Source organism: Neopsephotus bourkii, unplaced genomic scaffold (genome assembly GCF_033783945.1).
Source record: "Neopsephotus bourkii isolate Nb327-2 ecotype Australia unplaced genomic scaffold, CSIRO-AGI_Nbou_v1 NB_318, whole genome shotgun sequence".
NCBI classification, from domain to species: Eukaryota; Metazoa; Chordata; class Aves; order Psittaciformes; family Psittacidae; genus Neopsephotus; species Neopsephotus bourkii.
Window position 1 is genome coordinate 5,891,017 of NW_026900826.1, and position 25,211 is coordinate 5,916,227.

Consider the following 25,211-nt stretch of genomic DNA (forward strand, 5'->3'; position numbering starts at 1 on the left):
AATCATCTTGAAGTTGCATGGCAAAATCCTTTCCTCAGAAACAGCATGCCCCCAAGGAAATTATTATGAAGCCAGGAGGACAGTATTACAGGCACTGTGGTCTATGGAAGCTCCATTTTGCAAAGCTGAAACCAATTCTGAAAACTGACCTGCAGAGATCCTGTAAAACTAAACAGAAGGAAATAGATGTGCCTGGAAGTGGAGCTGCTCCTTTATTTTTTCTTTCCCTGCTGGTCTCCAGTGGCATTCCTGTGTGCCCGTCCTCTAGGGATACAGATGGCTTGTGATGGTGGAAGTAATGTGCTTTTTTTGTCAACATAAGTACTCATGCTCTAAGTCACCATCTGTACAGCACCAAACACAGGTCTGCCAGAGCCCACATGTGGAAAAAGGCAGTGAGAAGAGGCAGTTTTTTTCTAGATCACACACAAGCAAACAGAACAAGATTTAGTGTGTTTGGAAAAGTATAATACTGAATATGCACAAAATAATATTTAAAACACAAAGTACACTGACATGACCATAAACTCACTGAAGGAAAGATTGGAAGGAGCCTTTAGAAGACATCTGCTTCATCTCTCTCCTGCAAGATAGGGCCAATTCTACCTAAAATATTTGTCATAGACACTTCTCTAACCTGCGTACATGAATCTTTCAAGAACAAACCATTGAAAAATTCAGTCTGTTCCGATGCTAAAGAACACTGCCCTGCCACCCAAATACCTGAACTTTTGATAAGGCAAGACATAATGGGCTTAAATTTCAAGCACAGAAGATACCTAATTTATTCAATTATTCCCTGCATATCTATTATTTTTTTTAAACAATCTGTTTTAAAAAATATGGATCAATGCCCAATATTCCTTAAATGTTCATTCTCCATCATACCAAAAAAAATCCCCCAAAAAACCCAACAACAAAAAACAAACCCCACAAAACCAACCACTACCAACATCCAAAACCAGACAGAAGCAGACCACTTCCTCTCGTGAAGCTTTAAAATCTTTTTTGTCAGCTATTTAGCATGCATGAGACTTAACCCACTTGCATTGTGCAGACCATAGTATTCAGTCAGCTATGTTGCCTGAATGCCATAGCAAGTGTCAAAGGATAAACTCATACAATTTTTTTTTAACTGGGGTACATGCCTTTTACATTAGCATGTGATAACGACAGAACTACAGTACTGTACAGTGAAGGACTTAACTGGAAACAGAATTATGTCAGTAGATACAGAGCAATTGTGTTTAGATTCATTACACAAATCAAAGTAAGGATGAAACTAAGAAGTTAAAAGGATGATGCTGACTTCAAGATCTAGTTGTTTATGTAGTACAGTTTTGTATTGTGGATATTTTGTCGTTATGTACCAATATGGTTCAGTGGACAGTTCCTTGTTGGAGAAAAATCGTATGAAAGATAATGAACAACAGCACAGTCGTGTAATATCAATTTAAACTGAAATGTAATCTTTTCTAAGTTTCTCCGTTTCCTGCTCTACCTTTTTAAGTATTTAGCCACTAACATCTTAAAGTGCTCATTAGACATGTACTTAAATAATGGAAACGTCTAATGAGAGAGATACATGACAAACCGATGAAGGCCTCTCCTGTGTGTAGAGGAGGGAGTCCTCTACATACTCACCATAGTGTAAGAAATTTAGAGGCGAATTTGAAAAACAGTAATGGAAATTCTGTGGAATTCCTCTACTGAGTTGGCCACAGGGTGTCACTGTTACTCCTGGCAAGCAAAGAAAGATGCTCGATACGCTTCAATACCACTGAGACAGCTCTGGAAGTGTTTAACATCGTTATGCATTTTGACAAAAAGAATTAACACCAACTTCCCCCCCTCCCAAAAAAAAAAAAAAAAAACAACAAAAAAAACCCAACAAAACAAAACCCCCAAACATTTTAAGCAAAATTCTTTGAGGGTGGCTGTGGTGGTCTTTGAGGAATGCTGAGTGGGGACCAAAGCTCTCTGCTACCTTTGCTGTCAGCAGAACTTGGGCCAACACAAAGCATAAAAACCTCAAAGCTCCCAGACCCAGAAAAACATCAGGGGCAGCTCTTCTAAAGCATAAGATTCTAAGTCAAGCACAGATCAAAGAGCAACACGCATTCTACATTGATCATCCTAAAAGCTGCAGAAGAGATTCCTCTCAAAGCACTGCCTCCCATTCCAAGATTGACTGTGGCTGAAAGACCACAGGATAATCTGAACAGTTCCTACCAGGTGAAGTTCTAGGACTAGCACAAAAAGCCACTCTCAAACCATGCAAGGATTATTTTGCTAAATAATACAGTGGAATAGCCTCAAATTTTGCAAAATAAGTGTGAGAATCCTAACTTCTTCTGGCACAGATTAGTGAAAAAATGTTTTGAGCTCAGCAGATGATCAATGACATGTACCAAACCAGGACCTACTTTAAGAAGAAAGATGAAGTAGCAATTGTCATAATACAAAAAGCCTGAACTGTATGTGAAGATGAGAAGGGATTGCTGATGAGAGAGGAGAAAGGAGATGAATTACAAGAATGAAAATAACACTGTTCCACATACTCCAGTTAACTCTCATTAAACCTGACTTCAGTTGCTGCTGAGGGTCATTTTCAAATGCCATTGCAGTGACCAAGCTTCCATTAGATGCAACTGAAACTGAAGCAGACTATAAATGAAGACAGATTTTACTGGCTTTGCTGTCTCATTCTTGTGCTATTCTGATTGTACCAGGACTGGGAGGTAAGCATCTGCTTTGCTAGGTGGCCTATGTGATTGTGCTATCTTGATTATGAATAACTTAAAGGGTTCAATAGTTGTGTATTAAAATATATACGTGTCTGCATATATAACATCGAATTTCCATGTTGTGCCATGCTATTTTCTTCTTCGCTAGTTTTGAGAACTGTAATTTCAGCACGTTGCAAGTATCTTACATAAACCTTCAAATTCTAGGAAGGTGTAACAATTCAATGTAGAGCTTTTAAGATGCAAATAATTAAAAACAATAGAAATTAGACCATATTTTATGTTACTGCCATGCTTCAAAAAGATAAATGCTACCCTGTTTACTCCTATAAATAATAAACCTTATTTGCTTTACAAAGATTTTATGGGGATTGGTCTCTTTGTATCTTACACAAGTTTGAATATGTGAAGCGCTGTGACCCAATTCCACATATGCTCTCCTCTGTGAGCTTAATCTCCCTAAAATGAATGCATCAGCTCACAGCATATAATAAACTGCCTGCTTACCTCTTTGCATGTGTAATGTTTCATGCTGCAAGATGAGAGGAGTTGTTGATCTTTGGTATAGTCTCCTGGTATCTTGCCACATTAACAGAAAAATCTCAACCATTACTTAACATCTGGGTTTCCAGTTATCATGGACTAATGAGATTAAAAAAAATAATAGCGTAATATTACCTTCATTTATTTGTAATAATGTATCTCCATTATCCAGAGTGAGGGGAGACTAGGAAAATCCAAATAAAATAATACTGAAACCATGAGGCAGACCCCAGTGTTGGAATACTGGATCTCCTGATTGATTTGCGGCTAGTTTGGGCCTGGTATCTATAGCTTTGTGCCCTTTATTTCAGTAAACTACCTAGTGGTAAATCAACAATTTACATTCATTAGGTTGCTCTGGCTGTAGTAACTCCCACACCATGGTAAATGAAAAAAAAACCAAACCCAAACAACAAAACAAAAAGTTAATAAGGAAAAAGGGAGGAAGGAATTGAGTGTTATTCTATTCCTGAGGCCCGATTCCCACGTGATGTCACTGTTTTTGTGAGGTAAAAGCAGCCAGTCATGCTGCACGTCTGCAGGAACCAATAGTTCTGGAAACGATTTCAGCAGTCAGGAAGCTATACACATTATTTCAGGAAGTCAAAAGATCAAGCCTTACAGACAGTGGTTGTTAAGGTAAATCCATTAACCAAGGCAAAACCAGAGATTCGGTTCAGCGTGAGTCTCCTTGAGGTCTGCCAGGGACAGGCTGAGACTGTCTGATCCCTGTGCACACGCAGTGGGGCAGGAACTCCATGTGGCAAACACTGCAACAGGGTAAAAAGCTCTCCTCCACCTGCACTATTTCAGCTTGCTTCCCAATAATGCATAATAAAATAGGAGAAACTCCATAAATAACAAGAGTTCTCTGACACACAAGATCTAAGCCCAAGCAGAGACCAAAACCACTCATACATTTCATGACAACTATGTCATGAAAGCTCTCCCTGCTTGTCATCAGCCCCAGAAAGAGTCCTCGTCAAGCTGACAGGAGAACAATTGAGGATTCAAGGCAAGATTTAAACAACAGGGACAGGAATGAAGTCATCTATACTACATCAAATGTGTGTACATCTAGCAAGGGCAACGGAATATTATGGTATCAAAAACAGAACAGCAAGATTTTCACTAAGAAGATATTTTAATCATAATTCAAAAGTTTAAGATGGAGAAATAAAGAAAATACATGGCTATGCTAATTCGAGAGCCTTTTGCTTTAGGAGTCGTCAGAGAAACAAGGAAAGGCCAGCTGGAACAGCATCAGGAGGTCTGGCTCTCACAGTCTTCTCAGCCCAAGGCCATACAGCATGATCAATTGCAAATGATAAGCAAGCTCAATCGCTTTTATACTATTGCTTACAGAGGCACATAGTGGTTAAAACTGAAGGCCACATAAATATACAATGCAAGGGTCTAGATCTTGCAAGCTTTGGCCAATTTTAACTCCTAGCTTGGTACCAATAGAAAACAGAACTATTGCAAGATAGTGTTCCAGACAGACCTTTCTTTCTGTGCTGACTTTTCCTTCACTCACAGCAATTAAATTAACACATTAATGGAACCTGGTTATCTATCATGTTGAATTTACCCACTACTGAACCTTCTAAGAAGCCGAAGGAACCTTTGTAAGCAGACATTCTTGCTGCACATTAGTTATGTCTAAGCACACCAATACCATTCTGTATAATAAAATAACAGTTTTACGATATCTTTATTAGATAGGCATTATAATACTTCAAGGAAATGGCACATCATTAAAGTAATCTCTCAAGATTACATAGCAAAGCTATGACACACAAGTAGTTAACAGTCATTACTAGTTCCCACTTACCAAGCGGCAACCTTCCTCCAACACCAAACTCTCAATTACACTATAGCAGTACATAAATGCTATTTATACAAAGCTTGAAGCTTGAGTGTTTTATAAATGAGTATGTGGGAAGCATTATGAAATATCAACTGCTAGTTAATATTTAAATTGCTGCTCGTTTACACTTTAGGCAAGTTTCATTGCTGCCATTGGCGAAGAATTTAATAGTTCAGAATTCAGTGATTCACCTCATGAATGTTTATAAATGGCACTATGTAAACAAACAAACAGAAAACCCCAACTTATGATAAAGAAATATTCTGGCTCCCAGGGGAAAGAACTGTTTCTAGAGAGAGTAATTTGGGTTTTACCTGCCAAAAAAACAGCTTCTTTGGTCTGTCTTACAAAAAAAAAAATGTATTCAGGAGGGGAAATGCTTCTGTCCCAGGTGCGTAAACCTTACAGAAATCCCTCAGAAATGTCAGAAAAGTGATTATACATCTGCAGTTTGAAATAACACAGAAGATACTACTGCCTTAGCAATGCAATCATTTGACTAGTGACAGTTTATGTCACACACATGAACACACCTTGTAAGATTCAATTCCAGCACTAATAGAAGCATCAATTTAAACAACCCTACCAATACTTCTGAATGAATTTTGAATTTTCTTCTATACAGTGTTCCAGATAGATAGGACAAAGATGCCTTCAGCATGCATGGAGAGACAGAAACACATTTAAGCCCTACATGTATTCCCAGTATTTTTTCACCACTTTGCCTTGCATGACTTTACACCCACACTGCTTTTCAGAGAGCCCACTCCCAGTTTTCCACATGTACCTCCTCACATCTGAATGAAACTGGGGAGGTTAGTACTGCAACTTTGCATGAATTTGGATTCCTTTCATCAGCTTCTGGTCATAAAGACAATGGCCTTTCTGTTAAATTCCACAGCTCAAGGTAACACTGGAAAGATGCAGTTTAGCCTTGGAGGCCTAGGAAAGTAGAGAGTCAGAAGTAGAGCTCTGCTGAATATTTTGCCATATTTCATTCTAATTCTATTTTGCTTTAATTTAATGGAATTTTCCTAAAGGAAGACTCTCATAAAGGATTGTGTGGCTCTAGCAACATGTTCAAAGAGAGAAATTTAAAATTTACCTGCCTGCCATCACTTGCATTGTGTCGCAGCCTCAGCAGTTTGAGAATGAGATTATTGGTTTGTTCATGGTCTGTGGTAGTCCCGCTTGATGAAACTGGATACACTGAAAATATCTCTATAATCCTCACTGGATTATGAATTACAGAAGCACTCTCCTTAAATAATTATTGCTCTAATAAAGCCAGTGCTCTCAAGAGAATATCTCTGTCTCTCCTGTTCCTGTCCTTAATCCTAAAACCTACTCAGTCCTCCTCTGGTGGGAACCCTATGAACCCTTTATCACGTGGGCACTTCCACATTCACAGAACAACTCTATCTATCCCTCCTCCTGGAAGGAATCCTACCACTTCCTCATAAAAATCAGAGAGATGACACAATGAACTGGATTTTGAGGCTGAATCTGGCAAAGTAATGCATGAATCAAATAAACTGCTACACAGTGACAAAAAAGCAACAGAAAACACAGAGCAGCTCAAAACCCACTGGAGAAACAGAATTGTTTACTGGAGTAACTCAACCTCAAACCAGGTCAACAGGGAGGAAAAATGTGTGACTGCCAAACTGCTGTTCAGTGAACTATCAGGGTCACGCTGACAAGCTAGTTACCAGTCTTCTGTCACAAAACACCCTGCAGCAAGCAGCAGGCAGGTAGCACCTGGCTTGGCTTGTGCAAGATGGGATCAGCCAATCTCTACTTGGTGAGAGAAATCTGGGGAAACTGTGTTCTTGTAGCACATGTAATTGGGGATTTCTGGACTCTGACATTCACAACTTTCAAAATCAACAGTTTAAATGAGTTTGTTACACAATGCTTAAACTTTATATTTATATATATTTTAACTTAAAATATTAAAATTAAGACAAATTATAGGGTAATTTTTTTTTAAAACCATTCTGGTGATTTATTATTTATTTTATTCCTAATAGAATGCAGCTTCATGCTTAGAAAAACCACTCTTAGGCATTTAATCTCACTGGGTTCCCATACGACTTAAGCTCCCAGGTGATCAGAATCTCTTTTAAAAGCATGACATAGGCTCTAAATCACTGCAGTGCTTTTGAAACTTGTACTGTTATTAACATGCTCTATTTTCTGACCATCATAATATAAAAACACTAAAATGTTTGGATTATTAAAAGCAGTACTACAGAAATCCATCAGCAAACTGATAAATTAAATTATTACTTAAAATATTCAAGGCATTGAATAGCTACTTACAAGCTACCCTTGCAGCCTGGTATTAGCAATGTCATTGTTGCCTCTGACCTGCCACATTGCATTATCTTCATAATTATGGGAATCCAGAATAACAATTTTGACTGTGATAAAAAGATAGCTTTGAATTGCAGCCATTAAAGAGACCCACAGCATTTTTATTTAGGCATCCCAGAGGATTTATTAGGAGCTACAGCTTCAATTAATAAGGTTCACTTATGTAAATTAGCAAAAGTGGGAACACTGGTTTAGTTAGGTAGACATTCTAAGTATAGAGCAAAAATAAACCCCTGAAAGTTTAGTTTCATTAAAAGAAGTCTGACTATCCAAACATCTCTGGTTAAAAAAATCAGTTTGAAATAGGAAAACAGCTTTCAACAAGCTCCTGTAAATTTCTTGCTCTATTTACCTGGCTCAGGTAACCGTGGTAATTTTTCTCATGCTCTAATAACACACCAAATGGGTCAAATTCAACATAAATAGTCAGAAAACAAGGGATTTGACTTCTTAGTGAGACATGTGGAAGAAGTCCTAGAGCTATGCGAAGACTATCTCTGAATGTAAGAAGACATTCCAGATATGTTGGTCTAATTGGTAGACAAACTTTAGGTCAGGTTTTTACTTTATTTTTATCTTATCTTTTACCTTATAATTAGTCATTAAAACAATCAGTAGTCTGAAATTGCTTCTGCAAAACAAATGCTAAAGAAGATACCTGAAAGCTTACCCAAGCTTGAAAAATCCTCCAACCTAATTAAAATCACTGAAAGAACCCTGACAGTTCCTTCCTCTCTCTACCTTATGTCACCTTTTTCCTTTTTTCATCCTCTCTGTCATATTAGAAGGAAGTTCTAAGAAAAAACTACCCCTAGTAACTGTATGAACTAACTGTGGTCTTAAATCTAGTTCAAGAAAAACACACTGAAAGCAATTTGCATTCACTCATGACTAACAATCCTACGAAGATTTATTTTGAGAACTATCACTAAAATCAAAAACAGGTTTATTACTGGAAAAGTCTTTCCTCTGCACATGCATCTGTTTTCATTGCTACTACCAAACTTGCTCATAAAATGGTTACTGCAGATATCTGAGCTGGACTATTAGTCAGTCATTTATTCTGTCAGGTTCTTCAGTGCTGAGAAGATGAGTCATGTATGACTGAGGGGTGTATTTTCTACATATTACTTGAATATCTGATTATAAAACAATTCATCATCCAAACATGCCATCCCCACACTGGTGGTCAACCCAGCTCTCTGGCACTAGCTTTTCAGCAGGCCTCATTTTAGTCAGATGCTGGGTACTGGGGGCTGATACACAGGGCTTTAGACTTGCTTTTTCACTTTCATCTACAACAGCCAGAATGTACTCTGCTTCGTGATTTATGCTACTGACACTTAGTACACCCACTTATAGTCACTGGCTCTGCAGTCGATGCAACGAGTAGACTGGCTAGTCTGCTTTTAAACCAGAAACGAGTATGGAAAAGTCCCACTCATTCTGTCACAAACAAGTACATCAGCAGCCTAGCTGGAAGAGGGACCCACCACTCCCCCACATTCGGCTCTTTCAGCAAGCCGAAGAGGCAGGCAGCAGGCGCTTTCTGCTGCTTACATTTGCCATGCTGGGGAAGTCAGAGCACAGTCTGTGCTGCCCATGTGGAAAAACCTGGACTGCAGTCCCGAGTACAGCAAAACCACAAGCAGTGGCACATTCACACTTCTGACATGCAGAACCTAAGTCTTTATTTCTCTGTCTAAAGGGCTGGATAAAATAGATCACATCTAGTGGTCTGAATTATTTGTAGTGAATTCTCCATCAGTTTCACATGCTCCTTGCACAATTCTTCGTTAGTTAAGCCATCAGGTAGCTGCTTTCAATGGTCCTTGGAGTCCAGGGGGCACCTCATTTTGAAAACCTCCCTGTCTCTGAAGGATCCATGGCCTCCAAATATGCTCTATTCTGACAACAAAAATTATTCATCTTTGTTTCCATTGTCTGAATGCTACCATTTGCAACACTTTGCTAGAAGGAGCTGGGTGTCACTAGCTGTTTGGAGACAATCAGCATTTTTCACTGAGCCATGCCTAGCTGCCATTCCACAGAGCCAAGAGCCATGAGCTCCTTTTCACCATGACATTTGTCTCTTTGCAGCCTGCTGTTGGTATGCTAGCACTGTGCCAGTATAAAGAATGCACTTACAGAGAAAGCACAAAATTTCATTTAAAAGAGAAGATGATACATGATATTTGTTGGTCTACATGCTTGAAAAACATCAACTTCACCTTCACCAGTGATTGTCTCAAATAAATAAGACATGGATTGGACTGATTTACCTTAGGAGAGATCCTGAGACTTTGCAGGAGAAGCTGGGAGGGAATACTAGGGAATGCTGGGTATATGCACATGTACAGCAGGTTTACACCTGCAATCCAGGTATTCCAAGACAAAATGGAGTGACTTGAAAAAATAAACCCCTTTCCCCTCAGCCAATTTAAAACAGCATGTATTTGATTAACTGACCCTTAACCATGAGAATTCTAAAGGACATTTGGTGCTCTCAAGCAGTACTTTTCTTTTTAGAACAGAAGACTACTTTTCTGTTTAGAAATCCTGTCTGTAGAAATTTGGCTTTGTAAGACTGACCTATGTAATATCCCCTGCTTCAACTGCAACTCCAAGTTTAAAAGAGTCTGCTCTCGGTATTGGTACAACATTATGTAGTATTGTCAAGAAAAAAGTCACGTTTCAAACATTTCTGTCTTTGAAATGATTAGAGCTTAGCTTTATGGTCAAAGGTGTTATTAGCATCGTCTTTACAGATCAGGTGATCATTTTGGTGGAATCCATGTTAGTTAAACTGTAGCAGATGGTAATTTTTTCAGCAAACAAAATTCTGGTGTGTTGCTTTAGGACAAGATAAGTAAGCCTGATCTTCACGTGTTTACAGATGAGGATCTGCTAAAGCTGCAGGCCTAAAACGCAGATTTCTCATCAACTTTAATTAGCTTCTGTGAACCCTGTATTACATAGTTATTCAAAATCAACCAGGATGAAGAAAAACAGTTTTGCCACTGTTTCTGTTGTTCACACTCATGCAAAAAGATGTCAAAGTGACTCCAGAACGCTGTGAATTCTGTATCAGTGAGAAATGAACACCAATCCCTTGAATTAAGGAAGGACCTGACAGAGGATTGATGGGCAGAGATTTGGACCAAAAGGAATAACCCATGCATGGTCTCAAAAATGTGCTTCAAGTTGCAAATGGGAACCAGACAATCCACAAAATGCACTGAATTTTGTAGGCCTGCTTTTTTTGGTGGTGCTTTGTACCTACTCTAAGCAGGAGCTCCGGTACCATTTTACTGAGCCATGTGTTTGTCAAACACTAAACACAACGCCCCTCAGTTATGGATCTTTTACCCATATCCAGACAAAACACGTAGCACCTGAGTCCCCAGCCCTGCATCTCTGCTGGGGATTTAACAGCTTCGTGGGCAACATCACTTTGCCCAGTTCCCTCCTTCCCAACAATGTGACCGAAGCCAAATTCCTGGGTAAAGCCAGCAAGAACTGGACCCACCCTGTATCCCAACCCCGGTTGCCTGCCCCTCCAGCTGCTTGGCTCGCCGCAGGCGGTGGCTCTCCCGTCCGGGGCACTCCGCTCCGTTTTGGGCTAATTCTCGCCTTTCACGGCAGCCGCCGAGCACTTGTGCTGAGGCGGGCAGGGCAGCTGGGGGTGCAGGAACCTGACGCCCCTTAACCCTCCAGCTAGCACGGCGGGGTGCTCTCCCGTGCGGCGGGCGCGGAGCCCGGCGGCTGCAGGGAGGCCGTCAGCTGGCGGGGCTGCGGGTGGGGGGGCTGCCCCCGCCCTCGTCTGTATAACGCCGGGGCCACAGCGCACCGCATCGCTCCGGCTGCGGCAGCAGTCGCAGCCCGCGAGCGGCCCCGCTCCCCCCGGGACGCTCGAGGACCAGGGTAGCAGCCGATCCGCCAGGCAGGGAGGCAGGACGTGGGGGCGGGCCGCCAGCACCGCTCCGTTCCGCTCCGCCTGGGCCGGCAGCGCCGCAGGGCGAGCTCCGCCGCGGGCGCAGGAAGGGGCCGAGCTGCCGGAGGTCCTCGGGGCGCCGGCTCCCCAGCGGCCCGCATCCGCGGCCCGCCCGCGCCGCTTGGGGCTCGGCGGGAGGAGCTGCTGCGGCTGTGCCCGTCCCTGTTCGTGCTGGGTCTCCCGGGATGGGCCTCCAGGAGCTGGCGGTGTGGTTGCTGGCGGCGGCTGGGCTTGTGCGCGGTGAGTGAACGCCGGGCGGCACCGGGTAGCGCGGAGTGCGGCAGGGGCGCGGGGGGGGGGGTACTCCGAGGTCCCTCCAATCCCTTCCCCGCGTCCTGCCGCTGTGGCGGGGCAATGCTGTGCTCTGCCCCGGGCCGCTCTGGGCTTGGGAAGGGACATAGGAGATGAGCAGAGCAGCGGGGATGGGGGAGCAAACTCCGCCAGGCACTTAAATGGTAGCTGCTTCAGAGCAGAGACTGGCTTTTTGTGCGGGAAGCTCAGAACTCTAAAACAGCGAAGAGGAAAGTCCGTCTGGAGAGGGAACAGGGAGGGCTCACATCCAGAGGACCTGTTTCTACCCTGACCCAGATTCTGTTCGTTCTGAAACTGCCTCTGTCCCTGGTCTGCTCTGCTCCATCCCTGTGGACATGCTCCCTCTTCCCCCACAGGAAAACGGCAGAATAAAGACCCTCCCTGGATTTGAGGTGTAAGAAGGACAGAAATCACCGAATGTTATCACGTATTAATGTAGTGCCTATCACCTCTGCCAGGAACCCCATTCCCCCACTTCATTCATTGCTGCATGAACAGGGAACAAAGCAGAGACTACTTGCCCCAAAGAGCTCCTAATCTGAGGCAGTCTGGGAGCAGGCTTTAGTCTAATGTGTGGCCATTTTTCTCCCATTGTCTTGCTGATACCCTCTGCCGTATCTGTGTTCTGCTTTTCTGGTTACAGCTATGCTAGGACAGGTGTCAAAATACTTCTTCACCTCTTCTTGCTGATGGACCAAAGGGCACTGATGTCAGAGCATCATTCAGCATTTAGAATTTACCCCTCCTGGCCAGCCAAGAAATGATCAAAGAGGGAATCCCCCTTACAGGCTGGGATGAAAAGGAAGAATGATACATTTTACTGTAGTAGCTAATGAACTGTATGAATTACAGTGGTATTTTTCTGGGAATGCAGCAGGTAGAACTGTAGATATGTAATATCTGATAGCAGGAAAAGTGTGTATAACCTAGCTTTACTTTCTGATGTGGAATCCTAATTACTTATCTATTTATCCCTATACATGAAGAGTCCCTGCAAGGAGAGTTCCAAAGAAAGCTTTACAAGGAGCTGCTGAAAAACTACAACCCACTGGAGCGACCAGTTGCAAATGATTCCCAGCCACTCACTGTCTATTTCACTCTCAGCCTCATGCAGATCATGGATGTGGTGAGTCTGTAACCATCTAGGAAACTATGTCTTTAGGATAGGTTTTTTTATCCTAGAATGGAGATTTGTGATAGTAAAAGAAGACTTCAAGCTATTGGAAAGCACAAATGATTCAAGCCACAATGCCAAAATTTGATTGCCTTTTAAAAGAAGTAAACTGAAAAGTTAAGTTTGCCTCTTCCTTAGATCTCTTGTCAGTATTTCCAAACCTTCTTAGCAGTATGAAATATTTAAAGTGAAGCCCAAACTGCATTCTTTGCCTTCTGAATCCTTAACTGTGCTTAGAACCAACAAGAAGTGTATTCAGGAGGGATGTGCCAAACCAAAGTTCTTGATTTCTGCTAGTCACTAAACAACTTCTTAATTTTTGGAGATGGGGGGAGAGGACGGAGGTGTTCTGGCCAAAATCCAAGTTATATTATTTCTTCATTATTGAGACAAGATTGCTACATTCTATGAGCTTAAATTTTAGCTGCTGTATTTGCAATGACAGTTGTTTGGTACATCAATAGATAATCCTACACAGTGCTTGGCAGGCTTGTAAAATGCACTGTTGGATCTTTTGGGTTCATGTATAAGTAATTGAAGCTCCACTCTGTCACAGCAACAGACATGAAACTCTGCGTGTAAGTGGCTTTTCAGTATTCAATTTTACTGAATTTAACTAGCTATGGCCACTAATAAAAAAGTTAATTACTTAAAATTAGTGGTTAACCTGAAAATGACATTATCTTGGTGTCAAATCCTTAAAGTTTGAGGCACAACAAAATTAAAAAGCAGAAAGATAGGATTGTTCAGTGCCTATTCCATTACAAGCTGCCAATAGATAGAATGCAGATACCATTCTGGATCTGAATGTCAGCCCACACACTGAGAACTCTGCAAGTTTAAATGCTCATCGTTTCTATACGTGTTTTTGTACGTTTTAGATTTATTAGACCTAAGGTGAAAACTAGGATGTGTATTTCCCGGGTGATACCTACTATTTGTAAGTGAGAATGGGCAGTCACAGTCCGTGAGCTGTTTCAGTGTCGGTGTGGCTGGTATGTCCAGGAAAGCTTAAGCAGTCTGTTCAAGGTCTGTTCAAACTGAGCACCTGAACAAAACACCGTATGTTAAGCCAGTGTTTTTTTTAAAGTATTAACTACACTAGGAAAGGTTTGTTGTATGGCCAAACCCTCTTGGTGATGACACAGCTTACAGAAGCCTTCTTTATGTTATCAAAAACATTTCCTGTTTAGAATAAGCTGAATGCCCACAAGACACTTTGCTTGCTTAAATTGCATCTACACCATAAAGGTTTCATTTGCACTTCTCTGAGTTAATAGTGAGGTTCTCTCTTCCCCATACTCCTGATTATGGCAACAGCTATACCCTCAACTACTGTATGAACAGCTGGCTGTTGGAGACACATGGCTAAAGGCCAGCAGCAGTCAACTTCACAGAGTTATTACTTCTGGAGTTGTCAAGTTTAATTAAAAGCCATATAAACTGAAGGGCAAATACCCACAGATCACTAGTCGATCTGGGTACAGTCAGTGACTGGCAGTCTTGTCTAATATGATGCAAAAGGGAGTTTTTGATCTTATGGGCCTTTCAAAAAAATCCCTTCATAATCAGTCAGAAGCCATAGTTTTTATACTGGCTCATTCTGCTTGCTGTAAAACTGACTGCATTTCTTTCTCAGAGGTATGGGATTGACAGGCAAAGAAAGAAACCAACCATGAAGTAAATTAAGCTTCACACTATAAAACAAATGAGTTTTCTTCATTGTCAACAAGCAGCAAATGGTGGTGGGAATGACAGCTACTTGCAATAACAATTACTGGTTTAACAAGCTAGAAACAAAACATGTCACCATCATACTTTCCTGTAGTTTATATATGCACTTTAATGGCTTCTCAGCTGGTTATCAGCTGTACTGGAAGTTAGACCTATCCACAGCAGATCTGTCAAATCCCTGCCAGAACAGACTGAGCCAGGCTGGATCCTGGCTGCTGCTATTCCTTACTTCAAGTCTCTTCCATTCCACTCTAACTGTTGATAGGGAAGGGTAGACAGTATATGAAACCGTTTCCAAATACAGCACATATTTCCCACCTTATATTTTTAGTTTAACCCTTTCCTTCTAAAACTAGCAACTATTTCTACCCTATGCTTGCAGATGTGTTTGGGTTTTGGTTCTTTTTTTATTGGCGTTGTGTATTAACATGCATGGTAGAATCAGGACTATGTAATGAGGGACTTGTGCCAACTGCCCCAACTTAGTTTAGTTCACTAGAAAATAGACTTAATAAAATGTCTAATGAGAATGCAAGCTGGCATAGTACAGTGTTGCTAAATGGGGAGGGGAAACAGTGGCAGTATGAGAAAAATGTAGTTTGAGGACACATGAATGAAGAGTAGAATGGCAAGGGCGTGGGAATTCATGGTAGACCTGAGAGACAGCAAAGGAGTTTGGAAGAAAGATGGAATTTAGGTGGAAGAGGATGGGGTGGGTGTGTGTGTGTGTGTGTGTGTGTGTGTGTGAAATGGAAAGAGAGGATTGAAGAGAGTGGACTTAAAGCTTCAAGTTAGTAAGAAGTTTTAAGAAAGAGATCCTTGGTGTCTTTCAATTTGCATTATTCCCGTATTCCTGTGCTGGTTTCAGCTGGGATAGAGTCAATTTTCTTCCTAGTAGCTGGTACAGTGCTGTATTTTGGATTTAGAATGAGAGTAATGTCGGTAACACACCAGTGTTTTACTTGTTGCTAAGCACTATTTACAAAGTGGAGGACTTCTCAGCTTCTTGCCCCACCAGATCAGCACCAGCAAGTAGTCTGGAGGGCACAAGAAGCTGGGAGTGACACAGCTGAGACAGCTGAGCCGAGTGACCAGAGGGATATTCCATACTGTATGGTGTCATGCTCAGCATATAAACTGGGGGAAAGCTGGCCAAGGGCTGCTGCTCGGTAACTGGCTGGGCATCAGCTGGTGGGTGGTGAGCAATTACATTGTGCATCACTTGTTCTGAATATTCTTCTTCTTATTATTACCCTTTTTTTCCCTGTCCCATTAAACTGTCTTTATCTCAACCCATGATTTTAGTTTTTGTTTTCTGCAATTCTCTGTCCCATCCTGCTGGAGGAGGGGAGAGTGTGAGCAGCTATGCAGTGTTTAGCTACCCGCCCAGTTAAACCATGACAACTCCTTAAGAGAAAAATCAGTGCTTTTAAACCTTTGCAAACAATCTTGCAATTCAGTCACCTTGAAGTGAAACAAAGTGCAGACACCCAACTGGCCAGAACTGCTAGTAAGGATGTTTGAGTTATTACAATATCAGAAGATGGAGTAAGAGGCTTCTTCCACTTTTTAGAATTGTTTCCATTTTCTTGAGAAAAGCCAAGCAATTCAAGCAAATAACTGCCCTGAAATCTTGTCTCAGAACTCCTTGCAGGAAAGCAACACATACGGATGCATAAAACCTGATAATAAACACCTCTCTGGATCTGAATCAGAAAATGTTTGGAAATATGTGAAAACTAAAACTAATCAAAATTGAAGAAAAATCACAGAAGGAAAATCTTACCAGACAAATACGAAGGGTATCCACATAGGTTAGTGGCAGGAGAGGAAGAGGTGTTACGATCAAGGTCACAGTTTCAACACAGTGTCAAAAAAATAATGATGTAGAGAAGGAACTTATTTTTCTCTACATCTCACCTCATGGACACCCCAGTCTTTGGCTTCTGCCTGTCTAGTATTTCAGTGTTGGCATGGAGTGTGAACCTAACCTGTACTTAGGAAAAACTTCCAGCACATGCATTTTTGAGAAACAGATTCTTAATTCAGGCTGATATTATATCATTTCCACACTGGATAAAATTACAGCCACCAAATTTTTAAACACTATGTGGAGGCAAACGCCTTCAAACATTCTTACATTCTCTTGTTACATCTATCCCAATAATACCATCAGAGGAGAATATTCAGCCACTACCAATTGGTTTAGAGTGAACGCTAGTAATAGACACAGAAGCAGTGCTGTTCCTACGCTGCTATAGGTCATGCAGAATAGTGAATGGCAATGAAAAACAAGTACAGTGCTCACTAAGTTATGAATTTTATGCCTAGCTTCACATTTTTACAATAGACATATTTGCATGCAAGTTAACTGCAAATTAACACAAGAGAAACATATCTGAGGGAATTCCATCCCCAAAAGTCAGAGGATGAAACCTTGGCAATTAATGCAAAATAATCATACATTTATACTGTAAATTACTGCTTAGAGACACAGACATGAAGAACTGGAATACATTGAGATATATAGTAACAGTTCAAACAATATTTACTGGTGTCTACACAAGTAGAAGAATCCTAGTCTTATTTTAGTTTGAAAGGGGCCTCCAGAGGTCATCTAGTCCACCCCTTGCGCCAAGTATGTCTAAATACATCAGTACTATACTCAGTACAGTTACTCACCACTACATCCAGTACTGAACACTTCCATGGAGAGAGATTCCACAACTTCCCTGGGCAATCTCAGTATTGAACTACCATCATGGTAGACTTGTTTTCCTGGAGTCTAACCAGAAGTTCCCATGTTCCAGCTTGGGAACAACATAAAGAACACTTCTACAGAAATGAGGTACTTTCCCTTCTTGCACAAAATTGGCTACATGGCATAGAGATACTTCTCATGAAGTATACCAGATTTCTTGACTATTTTCAGCAAAGCTACCTATTTGACTTTTAATAAAGCCTTTCTTAATTACACTCTTAGCAGAAAACTAGAGAATAAGGCCTTGGTAAACCCACACAGCAGAACTGGTTAGAAAATCTCAGAGCAGTTGGTAATGGTTCTGTCAAAATGATGAGATTTAGTTACATGGTGAGATTTCCCAGACACCTATGCTGACTCAGTGCTTTCATTTTCTTCATCTGCAAGACAGACTAAGTAATGTTTTTACTGAATTTGCAGATGACATAAATTTGGGAGGGGTTCAGAGAATACCGAGTGCAAAACTAGAATTTAACATTGTCTTGTTGTGAAATAGAGTAAAAAGACTGTTTTGACCCAATTTGATGCATGGTTTTTTTTTTCAAGGCCTAAATCATGTGAAAATTTGAGTACTATAATTCAAGAAATATTGGGATGCACTGGAAAGAATCCATCTGCTGGAGGCTTTGGTTGTATTGAATGAGTCTAATTTGATGTCTAAGTGCTTTCTCAGCTGGAAAAAAAGACAGGTCAATACTGCCTCTGCATGAGGGCCGATATTTGTATTATTTTTACCATTCCATCCACTGTAACTTTAGCCACAGTTGAGACTCTCCCTGCACTAGATCTATGTAAACACAGCTGAAAAGATCGTCTTTGTTACAAAACATTTACAAAATAATTATATTTTGACAGACTAGATTCTTTTAAGATCAGAATAGTTCATAACGTAACAACTGTTGAAGCATACAAGCCAGTATTAAATAAAACTTTAACATAAAAATGCTGAAGTTAAGACTAGAAGAAATATTGCATTGGGATCAGACCAATGGCTTTTTGATATTAATTTTCACTAATGTGTCTTCTCTAAGGAATTTCAGCAATTTTACTCTGCAACTGTTGAAAACATTACTGTGTTCTGGGGCTTTCTGGTTTGAACCTAAAATTTATATCAAATTTGTGAGTGGAACCCAGGGCACCATTTTGTGAGTGTCTTACGTAGATCTCAGCACTCTAGGCTGGAAAAGATGACCTTAGTAACTTCTGATCTCATGTTCCTACCCCTTTGTCTTGCACCAGTGCCTCTGGGACTGAGCAGGTAGCTGAATCAATTTTTGGAGTAGTCATTTGTCTAGATTACCTGTATTTACTTTGGATTTATGTTACCTTAAACTGCTCACAAACCTCTACACAGGGTTCTTAGTCACTTTAAATATGCCATATATTTAGCAACCCATGCTAGTTCCATCTCTGTCTGAGGCAAGTTGCTAAACCTGGGAGAATGCTGGATCAATACTCTCTTAGCTTGTGACTTCTGTAGCAAGACTTATAGTGACAAACATTTTGGTGGGTATGAATGTGTCCACTATGGTTGACCTTGATCATATACTTTATTTATATATATATAACTAGCAGAAGATACACCATTTGATAATGTATTTAAGAAAGTAGAATTTAGTTGTTTACCTACAGTAATATTCAAGTTCTTGTTTATGTTGCATAACACCATTTTGTCTGGAATTTTTCATGGTTCCTCTAGACATTTACTAGTGAATTAAATAATTTACTACACAACAGTTTTCACTTATTTTCCAGTTTCTCATGTTTTGGGTTTTTTTAAATTTATATTAAGGGAAAGAAAAGCGCTGAACAGTTGTTTGTATATAGTTAGCAACAGCAGAATCTCAAGAGTAACCCTGTTCCTTTAGGCTCTTCAACTCACTAGTGCAGACCAAAAGAAAAATGAAAGCACACAAACTTTTTTACATTTATTTGAACTCAGTCAAAGTTTGCTCCTCCTATATTGCCCCTGGTTACTTGTATGACTTAGATTTATATATTCAAGGGCTTTCGTCTCCTTGTTTCATTTTACACACTGTGATACAGTTGACTTCTCTTTCTTACATACAGAGCTTAGCAAAGCCTCTACCTAAGAATCTGCAGCTCAGTATGTGCAATCGAATACCCTGAACCCACTGGGCAAGACAGTAATGTGAAATACCTTGACGTTTTAAAAGAAATGATGCCATCATTCATGGAAGCAGAAGAGCTTCTGTAAAGAAAGAGACTATAAACCAAACATCTCCCATGCCAACAACAACAAAAAATCTGGAAAGACGAATAAAACCACCAAATCAAAAGCTTGTTGAGAAATGGCACTAAAGAAGTAAGAAAGTCCTAAGCTCCTAAGCCGTTTATCAAACCTCAGCAGCCTTTTTGCAAACAATGATTAAGGCAGAAGCTCATCAAATCTGCATTATTCTGTAAATTTCTAGCATTCATTTGTGTGCATTACAAAAAGTCTCTCCAAGCTTTATTTTCCTCTCATTTTGCAGCTTGATCTTTATTCCCTCCATGCTGAAGGGAGAAACTATTTGCACTTTCATCTTGCAGACATTTCCATTCTACCATGATTTATTCCTGAGAGCTTAGAAAACTGGAGTAGTGCTGGGATATGCTTTCCAATATTTTCAGTAGTTTAATACGTATGAAAGTCACTGGATTATAACAGAAAACAGCGTATTCTCCTTCCCTGTGAAATATGAAGAACCACTCTTTTCAAATAATAGTAAAAAATATTATATTAATTGATTTAAACAGGCAAACAGCACCTTTCCCTGCCCTCCTGTGGTGAGATAAACTACCAGAAACTGTAACATTATTTTGTGATTTGTCTATTTTTCCTGTGCTTCTAAATACCTTCTGGCTTTCTGGACTACTTTTTCCTTCAGCATCTCTCTTTTACCCAGTCTTCTCAAAGAGTGCTAGATCTGGAAAGATATTTTAAACACAATCTGTATTCTGTGGGAAGCAATGAGTTTACATTAATGTAAGGCAGTTTGCAGGAAGGAAAAAATGACTGACTGAAGGCAGTAAAAAACCTCCTGATAACAGTTAACTGGAGGACATTAGAGATGTTCATTGCCTGTGAAAATCAGAATTTCTATTCTGCTTTCTGGTTCCACAGGAGAAGTCGTTGGAACTGTAACAGAAATCAGCTGGGGGTTTTCTGTTTTGTTTTGTTGCTTGTTTGTTGTTGTTTCTTTTAATATGAGTAAAGCAAAGCAGTTTCTCTGACATTTTTCTCATCCTTTGTGATATAAACAATCAGCATGAATCATAAAAACTCTGTATTTTAATCCTCTGCTTTATAACTACATTGGTATGGATGCACCACTAACTCAGAAAGTGAGTAGACATCTAGTGGTATGCCATCTGTGATGAAGATTTGCATTCTTACTCTGAAAAGTATGATTAAAGTCCTAGAAAACAGATTCTGTTGTGACGGATTACTGTAGAGCACAGGCACCACAACGTTTCATATTTTACACAGGACCTCTTACTAGAGCAACAGAATTGCAAAGTCACATCATATGAGGGCTACTAGTACTCAGTAATCAGCCAATGAAATAAAATTAAAGCACAAGACAGAATTTGTGGGAGTCAGGTCTAACTAGCTAATACTTGTTCTTATACAAAGCTTTCAATTCACAGAAGTTTGGGGACTGAAATGAGTATAGTCCCTGTAATATGCAGAATAGTTCGTCTATTTTTTTTAAGACTATATGCAGTTAAAATGACAATATTTATCTTGTATTCTAGTACTAGACAATACATCATGTTGCTGCTTAGTACACACGTTCCTATCCTTTGTTTTGACAATGTGGATCAGTTGTTACGGTCTGTGGAAATCTGTATGAAATGTTTGAAAACTCTGTAGTTTTCTTCTCCTTGATGGTGGAGCTACACTGATCTGCATCAGCTGAGCACCTGGCTCCATAAAGTAGAAGTATTAGATCAGCATTTTCAAACCCTCTTTGCCAGTTAAATTACTTCCCTGCTCCCAGGCTCCTGGGAGACCTGCAGGTTCAGTCCCAGCTGTGGCATGAGCTGATGCACAATGTGTGTGCAGTCAAATCTCTGCTCAGGTTTTGTGCACTACAGACTAATTACACACTCTCAAACTCTGGTGCTTTACTGTGCACATAATGATGGGAGTTGACTTGAGTCTTCCTGGATTTCATTTGCCTTTGCAGTGTCAACATGCACTGAAGAAGGAGTTCAAATGCAGGTGGTTGCCTCTGCTGGACCCATTTCTTTTCTAGGAAGGCTTCTGGAAGTGGTGCAGGAAGATGCTGTGGGCTGGATGAGTTATCTGGGGAAAAGTAGCCCACACCTAACCATCACAGCCTCTACCCCACTCCTGTAAAGAGGATCTGTGTGGGTTCACAAGTTGGTAGGAAAGGTGCTGCAGCAATTTCAGGGATGACAGCAAAGAGAATGTAAGAAGTGCTCCTAAAGCAAGGCACCTAACTTCTAACACCATGCTTGGGAGCACCTGTGCTACCAGAGGAGCTTGGGGACAAGATAAAATTACCAGTCATGGTTTAACATTCTTAAATGGTAGTCCTGATGGGCTATGGCTCTTGAACAATCAAGTAGGAAGTATTCTGGTTCTGTTCTCCCTTTCATTTTAGGGCTGTATTCTCAGACCTGTGTGGATACAGTGCCTGCTTTTCTCTCAGAAAAGCACACAGTATAAAAAGTTTTCAGTATTTTACAAATCTAATAGCGCTGACAGCAGTTATCAATGTATTCTCAATGGACTGCAAGCAAACCCTTTTCTATCTGTGAACAGCATATTAATACAGAAACATTCAAATGTTAATTACTTCAAATGTAGATGATAAAGATGCGAATTCTTTGCTGTCTCCTGAACTCCTCACCATGATCGCCTGAATAGACCACTAAACAATCCAACTGTTCCCAATCTAAATATATCCCTGACAAAAAAGGCAAAAAAATTAAGGGGAGAAGAAGATCTCACCCGGGGTTGGCAGCAGGGAGCATACATGTAGAAGCACCTACATAAAAAAAGAAATTTTTAAAACTTACTAGAACTTTAACTTCTTTGCTGTGTTAACTACTTTTGAGTTTTTTAATTTATTTAAAATTAAAATAATTACTTTCCAGAATAACCAGAAGAATCTTGAAGCAAGCATGTATTTGGATTTAGCCTTCACTTTGGCTTTCATGTTCATGCCTGTTATCTGAAACTAGAATTTTATTTGTGAAAAAGCAAGACTGTTAACACTGGCTTCAACAACAGCTAACTGAGAAGTGCTAGAAGCATGGCATGAAGCCAGAAACACAAGAATATGATATTTATCCAGCTCATCTCTCCAAAATCCTCTGGTAGTAATGTGAAGCTGTATTTGCATGGCCTATAATCATGTCTTCATATTGCTTATATGATCCTCCTAATGGAGTAGCTTGAATGGAGCACAATCCATGTGCATTTAGTTATCTAGCACTGGCTTGTATTCCATGTTCAGCCGTGGATATTAACATATTTCTGTGTCTGGCATCTCTGTACTTACTTTCAGTAACTACACAGTTGTATTGACTAAGTATGAGAGGAAAGAAGCAGGCTTTTTACCCACCACCAACGCTACTAAATGCAAGAATGAAGACAGAAAAAATAATGAGCAATGGTAAACTTGACTGAACCATGAGCTCTGGGAACTCAAATAAGCAGTTTTATTTTGGAGCGCTTCCTCCATCTCTGACCTCAACAGGCAGAAATGTTCTTTTCATAGGAGAGAGTTTGCTCTTTTGTGTCACAGAAAACAGCAGCCTGAAGGACTGTGTAGGTGTTCTGACATTTGAGTCATGATGCTTGTTGCATGCAGTTGATTGTCATCAATATTTTTCTCTCAGCCAAGCTTCCATTTTCTCGGTACCTTTGTCAGTAACTGTTTACATGCATTAAAGAGAAGTGGGGACCAGGTGCATTTTTAAGGAAAGTTCAAAATTAAGACCCTCTAAAAAATGACTCTCAAACCTGTCCCTCAGAGGATGTAGGGTAAGGAATAACTAGTATTCCTGTAATGCTGATTCATCCTCTCTTCCTTGGTTATTAAGGGGCACTTGTAATTTTTCTGTGTCAAGAGCTGCAGTGACGTTCAAGCAGGATAAACATTTTGTACTACATCCTTCTCCAGGAGACTTTTTAATTGCCATGGTAATGTCTGTGATGTAGCCTAGATTGAACAGAGACCCTGAGACATCAAGAATAATGGTTTACATTACACATCACAGAAACTTCGGAGCTACTCCTTGCTTACTTTGCCTACACTTGGAAAGGTGGAGATAAGATAGTATAGCTAGAGAGACTGCCTGGGATGAGTAATGGCAATTTGCTAACTGGTTCTCAGAAGCTGGCTTTAACTATGTCCATTTGTAGAGGACAGAGTTGAAATTTCTGTTGCTGTTTTTCACAAAAATAGAACAGAAGAATGCCAGCAGCAAGCTGGTGCTAGAGCTGTATGCTCTGATGACACAACGGGAGAGAAAGAGACAGCTTTGTGTTCAGCTTTTCCTTTTTCCATAAATTTCTCTTCTCTCCTTGAAAAAATCACCTGCTTCCCTTCCACTTTAGTTTGCTAAGTATACATGCTACAACAGCATTTCCATATGACCTACATATATTTTAAGGAGAAAGGTTTAATAAAAAGTCAAATATGACTTAAAGTGGATTATCTAGAATAAAAATAGAGTCAAATCTTTTGTTATAATGCTGTCCTGGAATTACTGGTACATCTGATATAACAACCTGATGTTTCAACTTTCATGTTTTGCAGCTAAGCTCTAGGCAAACAAACCAAGTCCAAAAGCTTTGATTCCCTCCTGTTTTAACACTGTTTACGGGGTGGGGCTAGGGGGGCTCTATTTTTCCCTCTTAGCCTGTGGAATGGTTGGCAGCTCCCAGATTCCAGCATGTGCTCAGAGCTGGGATGCCCATCTGTGTCAGACTGGCAATGATAATCAGCACCTATAGACAGTTAACACTAATTCAGGGTTCAACCCTCTGAATGGGAGTCTGCTGTGCAACACAATGGAATCAAGAATTGTTTGTAAATAAAGCAATAGAACACAGCTATTACTTTGCGTGTGTGCACTAAATGTAACTGCACTTCAAGCTCTATGCTATATTTAATAATTGAACGGAGGGATCATGGGAGTTCGTAAGATAACTTGAAAAAAATGCAACCTCCCCCTCTTGCTCTTCAGGAGAGTATTTTTTTCACAATATGTACTGAAGTGTTTTATTGTCTATACTGTACTCTGCTCACTTCAAATGCCCGATCCCTGCTTGTCTTTGCAGAGGTGACTGTGTTTAGATCTAAATACAATCTCTTGTTAACAATGATGTACGGGGAAAAAAAGAAAAAAGCCTGCTATTACAATAATGTCCCCATGGTAACAGAAAGGGTACATCATGAGGCTCTTACCCACATTCACAATCTCCGCTTCTTTTCTGAGAAACAATATATCTCAAGCCCACTGTCAGGACAAAGCCCTGTACACTCAATGGCAAGCACAAGTGTCAGACCTTGTCAGAGTACATATGGAACAGAAACACATTGCCACATTTAAGGTGGCTCCTTGCACAGATGCTCTGTCCAGAGTTCAGATGGCTTTTCTATGCTCTTTCTTCAGCAGCTTTTCTGCTGCGTAAGATTTGCATGTATCTG

General features: G+C 40.4%; 2 protein-coding genes across 2 annotated transcripts in view; one reads left to right on the plus strand and one right to left on the minus strand.

Moving 5' to 3' along the window:
* The window catches only part of MYO1E (myosin IE), a 114,609-nt gene extending 109,416 nt beyond the window's left edge, over positions 1 to 5,193 (minus strand). Inside the window, exon 1 of the mRNA XM_061347520.1 lies at positions 5,125 to 5,193. Within this exon, the coding sequence (XP_061203504.1) occupies positions 5,125 to 5,178 (54 nt within the window). The 5' untranslated portion in view covers positions 5,179 to 5,193. The remainder of the gene's footprint in view (positions 1 to 5,124) is intronic.
* Positions 5,194 to 11,537: 6,344 nt separating this feature from the next.
* Positions 11,538 to 25,211, plus strand: part of CHRFAM7A (CHRNA7 (exons 5-10) and FAM7A (exons A-E) fusion) — a 38,749-nt gene continuing 25,075 nt past the window's right edge. Inside the window, exons 1-2 of the mRNA XM_061347518.1 lie at positions 11,538 to 11,773; positions 12,832 to 12,971. Coding sequence (XP_061203502.1) covers positions 11,719 to 11,773; positions 12,832 to 12,971 — 195 coding nt within the window. The 5' untranslated portion in view covers positions 11,538 to 11,718. The remainder of the gene's footprint in view (positions 11,774 to 12,831; positions 12,972 to 25,211) is intronic.